The sequence below is a fragment of the Ips typographus genome, linkage group LG1, assembly GCF_016097725.1.
Source record: "Ips typographus isolate SLU linkage group LG1, UJ_Ityp_2.0, whole genome shotgun sequence".
NCBI lineage: Eukaryota > Metazoa > Arthropoda > Insecta > Coleoptera > Curculionidae > Ips > Ips typographus.
In genome coordinates this window covers 9,096,242-9,108,277 of record NC_138422.1, presented here as the reverse complement: position 1 = coordinate 9,108,277, position 12,036 = coordinate 9,096,242, and the positions used below count along the sequence as shown (strand labels likewise).

Here is a 12,036-nt window from a genome sequence, read left to right as displayed (position 1 = left end):
TCTATCTAGTGGTCATAACCCAGTCAAGGACCTAAGAAGCCAAATCAATAAAGCTGCGGCAGTATCAGAGCATATTACCTTAGGAAAATTGTATGGGCAAATCAATACATGCGAACAGAGAGCAAAGTAAAAATATACCAAACACGCGTAAGACCCATTATGACATAGGGCATAGAGATACACGAGAAGAAACAAATAAAACAAAGCGAGTAACAGAGATGAAGACTCTATAAGAACGATTGTAAAACTGGAAAAATCAGAAGAGACCTTAGGGCGAGGAACATGGATATCCGGGAACATTGTGTAATGTAGAACAGTGCATTGGAGAGGAGAAAGAAAGAAGCAGTAGTACAATCACGAAAATCGTCTACCACGTATTGTGTTGTGTTGGAAGGAAAACCAGTAGAGACCGGCGGGAAGACCACTTCCTGGCTGGCAATCAACATTCCAGAAAATACTACAGAGGCGTGTTTAGAATTAACAGATCGTAAGATCTTGGAAAAATGTAAGAAGAAGAAGCATCTTCTAGGCTTTCTACTATCTAGTGTAGGAGCATGTAGGAGCACATGAGGAGCACCTTCTCCTACACTACCTGTAGACGTGCCAAATTGTGTTGTCCTTTAAATTAAGTACATTTCCTTAATGCCGGTTTTCCCGACCAGCCAATGTTGAGGAAATGGACATAAGAGTTTCCTCGACACTTAACCGTAAAGTCATAGATTAACACCGTAAAGTTGAAGTTGGTTTGAATAGGTTTGAATGTGACAGATTAGGTAGAAAATAACAGTCAATAATGTCCGTTTCCCGAACATTGGCTAAGTTGAGTTTAAGGACAGCTTACTTAGATAAGTTTAGTTTAGACAGTGTGATTTTCCATCTGATCTGTCATATTCAAACCTCAACTTAGCGTAAGTCGTACTTAAAATTAACTTGGAAGTGTCGGGGAAACAGGAATAACTAAACTAAACTTTTCTAAGCTGTCCTTACGGACATTGGTCCGTTTCCACAGCATTGGTTAAGTTGAGTTTAAGGACAGCTTATTTAAGTTTAGTTTAGGCTGTGTTATTTTGCACCCGATCTGTTACATCCAAACCTCAACTTAGTTTAAGTTGTACTTAAAATTTAAAATCGACTTGGAAATGTCGGGGTAACAGGCAAAAGTTACCATAAGTTTTCCATACCACCTCAGCATTCAGAGAAGATATGAATGAATACAGTTGTAACAAATTATAATTAAATACTGAAATAATTGATTTGAATATGTTATAAAAACGAATCACTAACGCTACCATTAAAGATAATTTGATTATTTTTTAATTTAAAATCCAGTTTTCAGGGAGCTGTCAAATCGGTGCATTAGTAGAAATTGCCAAAGGCCCTAACGAAAGAAGAAAAGAATGTAGAAAAAGGTGGACAAAATTGATAAAACTGACAGTTGACGTTGTCCGCCTGGGTTAATGTCCTTTATTGTTTTGATTGAGCAAATCCTCTATTTATTTATTCTGTTGTATGAGGCAATTAGTTACAATTTGTAGCAATATTAATTTAAAGAGGTTTATTTATGTTAACTTTACATAAAATAGTTTAGCTGCGTTATGGGAATCTGAATCCATTTTTCAGTTAGTAAAATCGTAATCAAACAGTGATAGAAAAGTGCTATTTAATGGAGATTGCAGATACCAACAGTACTGAGGTTTGTTAACTAATTTTTAAATGCACTCTGTCATACACTACAAAACACAATAAACTGATATTTAGGACGTCATTACCTGTTTTATCAATTTATTGGCCAATAAACATTTAATTAAGCAGATGGTGCATATTGACAGTTTTGTCCTTTGTTTAATTATATTTTTTTTATTAAATTTCAAAACCAAATCAGCTAACGGAAACATGTTTCAGAGCGAATCAAACCAACTAACCACCTTAAACTCTGCCTTAAATGAATTAGGAATGTTAGCCACTGGTACCACTTCAAGAAAAGAATATTTAACTGAAATTAGAACTCAAAACTATTTGAACATGCTCACTATGAACACTAGATATGTTAGTAGTGTCTCAATAGGTTTTCGAGTTAGGCCTAGTGCACCACATGTGAGATACAAACCATATCAAATGCCCCAGAAGGAAAGGCACAGGTATGTACATTCAATTAGTATTAATACTCTATTCAAAACTTTTGGGTTTTTGTTTTAGAACTCGCTCAGAAAATAATGATGTAGATACTGCTTCGAATCTAGCACAAAAAATAGTAGAAGATTGTATATCAGAATCCATAGTTGAAATAGCTCAACTAAAAAAAGCAAAGTCATTAGAAAGTGTCATTGCAGAAGGAAACGAGAATAGGGACTTGAAAAACCTGAGCTTTGGTAGCCACAATGAGCTTGAGCAGGTTTCAGATGCAGTTAAAAAATTGAAAGTCAGAGAATGAAAATGTATGGTGCTTAAGTAGTATGTACTTAATTGTGATGTAATTTTGCTGTATTATACATAATTCATTATTGTAACTTTGATGGCAACCTTTAGTTCTTATTTGAATTCATTTATAATAAACACCACTTAGACTATAAACACACATCAGTGTTTTTTTTATTGCCTTTAGTTTGATATGGTGTTGCCAGCTACAGGGTGTAGAAATTTAAGGAAAAACTCTTAATTTCTTAATTGGTAAAAAGTGAAATTTAATGGAATGTTGACAGTTCTCTTATCTATTAGGGACCTGGATATGTTTGAAGAACTCTACAGGCATGCTTACCCAGTACATTGTCACATTCTTTGCAATATTATATTTTTTTGCTTTAATTTCAAAAGGAGAAGATTCTTGAACTCCTTTAAAACCTATAACTCAAAGTTATTCATCATAGCTTGGAAATGGTACATGTTATGGAAATAAATGTGAACTTTTTTATGTAAAAACCTAACTAAAACAATATTTGTAAGAGAAAACAATGACAATGTAGGTGTTAGTCTGTTTCTGGTTTGAAAAGCTAGAGGATTGATTTGTTAATCAGAATTTTACTGTTTTTTTCTTGTTAATCAGAATTTTACTGTTGTTTTTTTGTTGTTTGTTTTTACAGTTATTTTATTTCTTTATAGAATTTTAATTGCAAATCTACAACCATTGAAAAACTACAAAGGCTTGCAAGTGAGAAAAATATTATCAACAATTTTTCTTAGTGTCAAACTCTCGGTCAAACTGGTTTAAATCGTTTTTTAGCAGTATAAACTAAAATTAGAACTTAAAACTCGCCATAGAGAGTATAAAATTGTTAGTGCTCTATAGGAACAGAAAAAAGCCATCAAATTTAGTCTCTAGGTAACTTATAATATTTTTATTTAATAATTGCAAAATGGCGTGGCTTATTTACTACTTTATAATTATGATTTGAGATAATTATACATTCTTATCATAATGTGTGTACTTAGTCAGAATTCAGATTTTACTTTGAGTTCATTATTGCATTCAAAAGGTGTTTTTAGAACTTGTCACTGTCAACAACTTGTAACTTCAAATTTGTATAGCCAAACAAACATGAGTGAAGTGATTGCAAAATGGATTTTGCATCGTTTAGGAGTGGTGATCGACATGTCTCCCGACAAGTTTGCAGTAAAAACCTCAAACGGTTTCTTGTTAGCCCAAATTTTACAAAGTTACGAGGTAATTACAGTGGACGAACTAAACCTTATAAAAGATTCAGATCAAACTCCAGACTGCTATCGTAATTTCAGTCTTATAACCAATTGGTTGCAGTCTATCAATTTAACTCTAAACACGGAGGATATGTATGAAATCGTTCACGGAATTGGATCATCTTCTTTGAACTTGTTCTATCAGGTTTTCTTGGAACTGAAGGACAAAACGAAGTTAGATTTTTTGACTGATAATGAACTAGATACACAGCTTGGTAAACGAATAAGCCGATTCTATGTTACCAAAGTGGATGAAACTGGAGATCCTAATAGGTTCGATCTGCATAGAGATAATTTGTGTGAGCCATTTTTGGAAAGCGGGGATGTGTATCACTGGTATAAAGATCGCATGGAAAATCTACAAAGACGATGTAAAGAAGCCAGGGATGAGTATATCCACAACGTTCAAAACCGCTGCAAGGACTACAACACTGACACTCCACTAAAAGAAAAGGAAAGTAGATTCGATTTTGCTCGAGGTATCACAGCTAAACTTTCTGAATATACTTTGCCCACTACCCCACAAGATCAAAATGAAGACATTGATTCAATTGATAACAGAACTTATGAAGATTTAGTTAAAGAGCAAGAGGATGCACGAAAACTACCTCAATTCAAAGAAGATCCAAAAGAGGCTAAAAAACTTATCAAACAGTTACGCAACAAAAGCAAAACACACGAAGAACACAAAATTTTCATGAACCAGCTCCATCAAGAAATTATTAACAAAGTGGACAAGAAAATTGATGAGAGTAAAAAACAACTGGCGGACGAAAGGTTAATTAAAGTATTCATGAAACAATCTTTATTTGAAAAAGAGTTAGTTAGCAAAGTGGCTCAAGTGGCCATGTTTAAAGAGTATATGCTCGATAGTCGGTTTAAACAGGAGGAAATTCTCAATAAACTGAGAGAGAAACATTTAATGGACGCCTTATTTTTGAAGGATAAAGATCTGAATGAGAAGAAACTAAGCTACTACTTTGAACATGAAAGAATTATCCAACTGCATAAGAAAATATGGGCGGAAAAATTGCGCCTTCAAGAAAAACGACACAGGGATATTTGTTCCAATGCAGTTAAAGATATGGTAGATATGTCAATGAGAATAGCGGAATTTAAGAGACAATACGGCAGGGACCCTAACCCTAGAGAAATAAGGGATTTGAAAAGTTTATTCCTAACTTCTCAGCCTATTTATGAAGTTTGCAAACCGGTTGTCAATATTCTTAAGGAGTGCGACGACGTGGTTCCGGAAGAAATAATAACAAGAGAATTATCAAGACAAAATGCGATGGATGATGAAGAGTTCAATGGGTATATGTGTTACGAATGTCCTTGGGAACTGAAGAACGTTGATATTAGTCAGGATATTTATGAGCAAATTTGTTATGGATTGAATGTTTTAGGTAAGCTTAGTTGATAATATCGTCTGTTTCATCAAAACCTGAATTTCTAGGATATATTGTTCATCGTGCGTTAAGAACCAAATATCCCATAGTGTCTTCCAGGGAGGTTCCTAATTTTCCAGAAGCAACTGTTCGTGTATGTTTAAATGGGTTCAACGATATTGTCTTACTACCAACTTTAAGAGAATTGCTGTGTGAAAGGGAAATTCATGTAATTGAACTGAACCAAGCGGTTGAGTTTTGTATAAATGTTTTTAAGGAAGAAAGCAAACGGGAATATGATGATGAGGATACCACATCAAATAATAAGGTACCTAATAAGTATTCATTTTTTTTCCTTTATAGAGAAAAGGTAGTGTACCAGCATGATTTCTGGTCTGTCATAGCAAACATCTAAAGATTGGTGGTTTAGACATGGACCTGGAATTCTGAAAGCTCTTTTTATTCCGAATCCGGTGATGTGTGACCCTGTTTTGGTTTTTTTTTCCAAAATTGTTAAAATTTCCCCTTTGAAAAAAATCAGATTTTATTTTTTTATAGTCAAACGGTGCATTTTATAGGACAAAAGTTGCGTTCTGTCGAGACACGTTTATGGTAAAAATAACGTTTGTAAATTGGACAGTTTTTGAGATATTTACAAAAAAGGAATTAATGGTATGAATGCAGAATGTTTCAAATAAGCGAGTTATTTCCAATTAACTGAAACGATGCAGAAACAATGCACAAAAATGTCAAAAAAACTTCCATCTTGGCTCACCCACCCATTGCAACAGTCTTTGACATAAAAAAATATAAAAAACTTTGTCTTGGCACATTTTTTATGTGAACCTTGACTGTCGGCAAATGGTTGCCTAGATAAATTATATCGCATTTTTTTTACCCAAGACAAGTCCAAAATCAACATTTTTAATGGTCGATTATAGATATACGCAAAAGCCCTTTCAAAGCTGGACTTTTTAATACGGTGCCAGTTTTTAAAGGTTATTTTATGAGAAAATGTATATTGCTGATCAATTTATTAAAATTACCTGGTGTGCACTTGCTTCGTCTATTAGCTTTACATCATTTTATGATTACTTGGTACAATGTTGCTTGCAGCAGGCTAAACCAACCAAAGAAGATAAACCGCCCAAAAAAAAGAAAGGAGAAAAACCCAAAAAAGGCAAAAAACCTGCCCTTGAAAATAGTGAAAGCGTTAACGACATAACCAAACAAATGCAACACGAACTGGTCCAAACTCCAATAAAATTTCCTGACGAAGACATTCAATATTCCCCTGCTGCCATCTTGGGAAAGACCGCTCAAGAACTATTAGACGATGGTCAACCCTTAGGCGATTTCCTTTTGATTGACATTTTCATTGCCTATTTACAGTCACTACCGAACTTAAAAGGTTGGGTTTTGGTCAACTACCCCACGACCTTTGATCAAGCTGTTATTTTGGAACAAGCTTTAACGGGAAAACATCTACTGGGATCAAACATAAAATTAAATGTGGAGAAAAGCTTGAGTGATATCACTGAACAAGAACCAGCAGACGATAAAGAAGATAGTAACAGTTTATTTGGGGCTGAGGAAAAAGTTTTGTCCAGGTTGCTTCCAGATCCTGTAGGCTCAGAACCACCTAAAGATTACGACACTATTCTCACAGCTTTTATTCGAATTAAAAAACTGCCTCATGATGATAAAACTGGTGAGGGGATGTTGCCTCCTGGGTTTGAAGAGCTGGGCGAAGAACCTGATCCTCTGGACCGGTTTTATTCCAACGCTGGTGCTAATTATTCAATGTACTACAAGGAATTTGACTACCCGACTATAAAATATCTGGGGAAACTTATAATAGGAGACTATAGTTTACCGCTTAAATCTTCTGTGGAATTATTTGGCGAAGTAGCTGAACGAGATCATCAACAACCAAGAGCCTCTAAATCTGTCAAGAAGGGCGAGCAGCTAAAGAAACCGAAGAAACGGATGATATTTTCGGACACTGATGAAGTGGCAAAAACTATTACTAAAGACGGTAAATACCTTCTAGCATTAGTTTAGCTTTTGGTAAGCTGGAAAGATATTACTTTAAGATCCCGATGCAAAAGGAAAGAAAGGAAAAAAGGCGAAAGTTGTGATAGTTTTTGAAAACAAGGGTGTCCAAGTGCCATCGGAAGATGAAGAAGAAGTGGAGGAAGTTGATTTGAGCACTTCTGTTACTGAATTATCACCTAGACCGGGTGAAACAGGGTGGGAATACAGTACGGAAGAGTGTCCAGAAGAACTTTTGGTTAGTTATACCATATTGATTCATTGCTTGGTAGAATTGAAAAGTCTGTCAACCATATTACCTACTAGATTGCTTTAGCAACTTTATGGGAAGCAGTTGAAGAAATATACATCAACGATTTAAAGCAGTCGTTCTTCCTTAAACGACTTAATTTAGACACTATAATGCCATTTGCCCAATATGTTAAAGAAACAATGACGAAAATTATTAATCGGCTTGATTACAAAGGATTTTATTTGTCCAAGTTCCAAAAAGCGTTCAACGGTTTTGAAATGGATATTAGGAAAGATGACGAATTCAAGGCAGAAATGCACTGTCGGTTTGTACTTTTTGTTTATCAGTTTACTGAAACCTGAAACTATAGTATAGGAATTTTAAAGGATTGAAGATTTCAAAGAGAAATTGACTGAAATGTGCGATATTAAAATGATGGAATCAGAAGAGTTCAGATGTAATATTATCGACGCCAACTGGACACCTGGACAGCTTAAAGAGCTTCTTAACAGTTACATTAATATGATCCAGATTGAATTGGACAGGTTTATAGAAAGCATAAGGTTTATGAATGACTATTATCTTGGAATTACAACTGGAATGCCTAGTGATGATGATCAGTGTAAAGAAGAAGCGTTGCCAAAATATCATACAATACGTAAGACAGATGATTACATACATATATTGATTTTTTTTAGTTATTCAACGCACATTGAAAAATTGAACTCAATTTTATTTTTAGGAACTGAAATTATTAACCAGATGTTAAAAGATAAATCAAGTACCGTGGATGTGTCATACTTTGATGAACTTCTATCATCAGTGATCCAGAAGACTCAGAGCATTATTAAGAAGCTAAACATTGTAACAACTACTTTAATGGAGAAAAAGAACTCGAACCAAAAGGGCAAAAGTAAACCGGCCAGTCCTAAGTCAAAGACTTCAAAAAGTTAGTAATATGTAATGGTCTATATTATTCGTATGTCGTAACTAATTTGCTTCTACCACTTAAAACTACATCTTTTTGGAATGTTAGTGCTTTTGCATACAGTAATCCACCTAGAGGGTACCTTCTCGATTTTTTTTTGTCTTGGCGTCGTTTTCCTACTGTTTTTCCGAGTTTTCTCACTGACTTCTATATTTGCACTAAGTATGGTATACTTTGGTTTTGTTTATTGTCAGTTGGCCTCTTTGAGTTTTGGCTCTATCGGTCGTTTCTGCTGCTTTTACTTTGATTATGGTCAGCTTCTGTGTTAAATGTTGCAGTTTAAGACTTCTTCCAGTTCTAATCGCTGATTCTGATGTTCGAGGTTAAACTTGTCACTTTTTCGCTTAAACACTTTTTCTTATATTCAATGATAACAAGACTTGCCAACAAGTTGTTGTGATGAAGGTTTTGTGTTCTTGTTTTCATCCAATTCAATACACCTTCTTCTGTCTGTCTGTCCTCTGTTGTTTGTTAATTTTTGCTGCTTCCGCTTTTTGGTGTTTTCTCTTCCACGTAGCGTGTGTTTAATAAAGCATCCCCATTGTCTTAGGTTCAACCAAGTGGTTGTTTGTTCACTTTAGTCTACTAAATTCCTAACTATTACGTAATGGTGAATTTGCATGCACGTTTCAGCAGGTGAAGGCCTCTTCACAAACTGTTCTGCGCTACTTGGAATCATATTATCTTCCTGCGCATCTTTTGATATCGTCCAACTCGCTCCATGGAGCGTGAAAACGAATGCTGCCCACGTTGCAAGGCAGAATACAGACAGGTGGACAATAAGACTGGTACATTGGAGTATGTAGACCTAAGAAACAAAAAGGACTCTGGGAAGACCGCAGAAAAGATGGTTGGACTATGTCAAAAGATGCTCAGGATGGTTCCAAGTAGCGCAGGACTATTCGTGAAGAGGCGTTCACCTGCTGAAACGCAAACGTAATTTGACAGTTGGTCAAATTGTGACGTCAAAAAAGCTCTGCTCGCTCTATGGAGCTTGCAAACGTATGCGGCCGTGTCCTACACCTTTTGTCATTTGAGTGTCATGTTTTTTTGATAATATCTGTTAGGCCTGTTCTTTCTCTGATGATTTCGTTGCGGATTCTCTGTCTTAAGCTCACACCGAGTATTATTCTTTCCATCAATCTTTGTGTAACCCTTACCCCCGTCCTTCTGCAGTTTTTTCTGTAAGCGTGACAGTTTCTAAGCCATAAGCCTCAACCGGCAGTATGCACGTTTTATCTGCTTTCCATTTGAGGCAAATTAGTATTATAGGGTTACTACAAATGTAGTTCAGCCGGACGAAAGCTACCCATGTCAGTCCTATTCTTTGCGATATCTCATGTTCATATTCATTTGCAGTTCCACATCAGCTGATGCCTGTTGGATGCAGCATTGTTTCTAGTTCGTTTTTGTCAGTGCTGACTATTATAATGTCGTCTGCAAATCTCAAGTGGTTCAGGAATGTCTCATCTATTTCAGTTTCTTTATCTTGCCAATTTTTTGAAGACTTCCTCCAGAGCTAAAATAAATAGTTTCAGAGCCGCAGACTGTGTCCCAACATTTTTTGAGTCTTTAGTAAGCTATTATTAATAAACATTTAATGATAACTGCATTATGGAACTGTCTAAACTAAATAAACTTAAATATTTTTAGGTACTAAAGCACCCACAATTGGTGTTGACATTCTAGTACCTGAAGAGAGCTACAACAAACTTTTAAACGAGTGGCAGTGTGCTCTGAGCGGTGAAACTCAACGAGTTAACTTGCGAATCGATTTACTAAAACGTAACGCCTTAGAAAGCATGGAAGAATTTATACGCACGATTCAGCAGGCTTTTCATGCTGTGTATGACGAACTTAATGCGAGATATCGAAAAGAGCTTGAAAATGTTGAAGTAGCCGGCAATGTGTTCAAATCAGCTGTGGAAAATGAAGTTCCCCTTCAAAAGGAGTTGTTGTTTGATGAATACCATTTCTTAATAAACCCAGAAGTGAACATGTTTGATAATCCGCCAATTATCCCTAAACTCCCGAAAGAAATTGCAGAGAAAGGAGCATTTACTGTAACTCAGTTGTCTAAACTTGCCAGTATTTTGATGGACTTGAGTCCTAGTGGCTATATGCCCCGAGCAACGTTCACTTATGTTTTACAAGACATTGCTTGTGTGACACCTGGTGATGGATCAGATTGGTTATCACCAGTACTCTGGAGACAACTAAATTATAAAGACATTAACAAAGTCATTGACTCATTGTTTGATGATTTGGAATATGTATACTGGAAAGACTTTATTATTTGCAATTTGAGAGTGTCTTACCCAACTGAAAAAGAATTACTTCTAACCAGAACTGCTTTACGTGCCTGTGATCCTGATGCTACTGAATTAGTCCAGGACTATCAGTTTTACTCCACAAAACTATGGTTTGAATACTCTTTTCAAACAACAGAAACCAACAAAATTCAAGCGATCAAAAAGCTCTTGTACAGACTTTATCATATTAAAGGTTACGGGTTAAATTACACCGCTTTGTTGCTAGATTTCTGTAAAGGTGCCACTCCTATTGAGGGTTTTGCCAAAGCTTTGGAACTTTCCATAGGAAAATTAGTATGCTGGGACCAAAAAATTGGGCAAATGTTTACCGAAGAATGTTTCCGCCGGATCAGCGAACATGAAAATAATGTGAAACAACGAGATGCTGAAAGATCAGAACGCTATCAAACCATATACGACGAAGTCTCCAAATTTGTTGACCAAATAACTGAAATGTGTGACCAAAGTGTAGTCATAGAAGAGTTGGACCCACCACACACTCTGAGTGATAAGTCTCTAAACATAAGTAATATTTTGAAACAACCGGAGGAAGAGAAGGAGAAAGAAGACGAATTGACTCAGGATTCACAAGAGATATGCACTCAAGAGGCTAGTAGTGAATTACAATCCAGAGAAGACACTGAAACTTCTGAAATACTTAAAGTTTACAATGAATTACCGGATAACGTTGATAGTGACTGTGACGTGTTTGGATCCAAGCTTTTCTTCATAACCTTAGACCCTGTCATAACCGTTATTGGTGCGGCTTTGCCGTGGCATTTAAAAATCAAAAAGCCGGGAGATTCGAGTTACTGGGATCAAGCAGCTGAAGTGTTTGAAAGTTGCCGCAATCCGGATTTTAATAAAGCAGTGCTATGTCATGAATTTTTAAACTCTAAAAGGTTTTCCAATCTTCTGGATCTTACTAAGAAATTTAGCTTTATCGATCCAGTTAGCGTAGTGAATGAGATTTTAAACGGAAAGGGTGAAGCAGTTTCTTTAGCTGATAATAAAAATGACTAGACAAGAAAGTTGCATTTTGATTATAATTATTTTATTGGCTAATTAATAGGGTATTTGAGAAAGATTGACTGTTAGTAAATACGAGTATTTACCGAGTTAGTGAAAACCGTTATTTTATTTTATTTTAATCCTTAAAATTGGCTGGAACGTTCTCCAGCTGTTTAAAACCTACACAGGCAACGTAATGTGGTCCTTCAACCACTCAAACTAAAGAAGGGTTGCACCCGATGATAATAGAGATACATTTAATGAGATGTCTTCATATCTTCATTGCTATTTACAAATCTTCTTCTATTGATAGCTCGCATGACTTCTTACTGTTCAGTAGAACTAGCTCATATTCTTCTT

At 35.7% G+C, this 12,036-nt stretch overlaps 2 protein-coding genes across 3 annotated transcripts; both read left to right on the top strand.

Annotated features, from left to right (window-relative positions):
• Positions 1 to 1,453: 1,453 nt before the first annotated feature.
• Positions 1,454 to 2,575, top strand: LOC145733899 (uncharacterized). The gene is made up of 3 exons (XM_081986933.1): positions 1,454 to 1,693; positions 1,903 to 2,138; positions 2,197 to 2,575. The coding sequence occupies exons 1-3, from the start codon at positions 1,664 to 1,666 to the stop codon at positions 2,429 to 2,431; spliced, it is 501 nt and encodes a 166-aa protein (XP_081843059.1). The 5' UTR covers positions 1,454 to 1,663; the 3' UTR covers positions 2,432 to 2,575.
• Positions 2,576 to 3,430: 855 nt separating this feature from the next.
• On the top strand, positions 3,431 to 11,696 carry LOC145733538 (sperm flagellar protein 2-like). Of its 2 annotated transcripts, none has more exons than XM_081986420.1 (8): positions 3,431 to 5,096; positions 5,147 to 5,406; positions 6,198 to 7,116; positions 7,175 to 7,371; positions 7,440 to 7,690; positions 7,752 to 8,023; positions 8,108 to 8,314; positions 10,007 to 11,696. In XM_081986420.1, exons 1-8 carry the CDS (start codon positions 3,533 to 3,535, stop codon positions 11,686 to 11,688), a joined length of 5,352 nt encoding a protein of 1,783 aa, XP_081842546.1. In that variant the 5' UTR covers positions 3,431 to 3,532; the 3' UTR covers positions 11,689 to 11,696. The 2 variants fall into 2 exon arrangements, with proteins under 2 accessions (XP_081842546.1, XP_081842537.1); XM_081986411.1 differs by having other exon boundaries at positions 3,432 to 5,096; positions 6,195 to 7,116.
• Positions 11,697 to 12,036: the final 340 nt, after the last annotated feature.

Bases quoted from the DNA above. Each gene is read 5' to 3' on its own strand.
- LOC145733899 (XM_081986933.1), top strand. From the start codon at position 1,664: ATGGAGATTGCAGATACCAACAGTACTGAG. The intron at 1,694-1,902 runs GTTTGTTAACTA...AACATGTTTCAG, and splicing joins CAGATACCAACAGTACTGAG to AGCGAATCAAACCAACTAAC. The intron at 2,139-2,196 runs GTATGTACATTC...TTTTTGTTTTAG, and splicing joins CCCCAGAAGGAAAGGCACAG to AACTCGCTCAGAAAATAATG.
- LOC145733538 (XM_081986411.1), top strand. From the start codon at position 3,533: ATGAGTGAAGTGATTGCAAAATGGATTTTGCATCGTTTAGGAGTGGTG. The intron at 5,407-6,194 runs GTACCTAATAAG...TGTTGCTTGCAG, and splicing joins ATACCACATCAAATAATAAG to CAGGCTAAACCAACCAAAGA. The intron at 7,372-7,439 runs GTTAGTTATACC...ATTACCTACTAG, and splicing joins AGTGTCCAGAAGAACTTTTG to ATTGCTTTAGCAACTTTATG.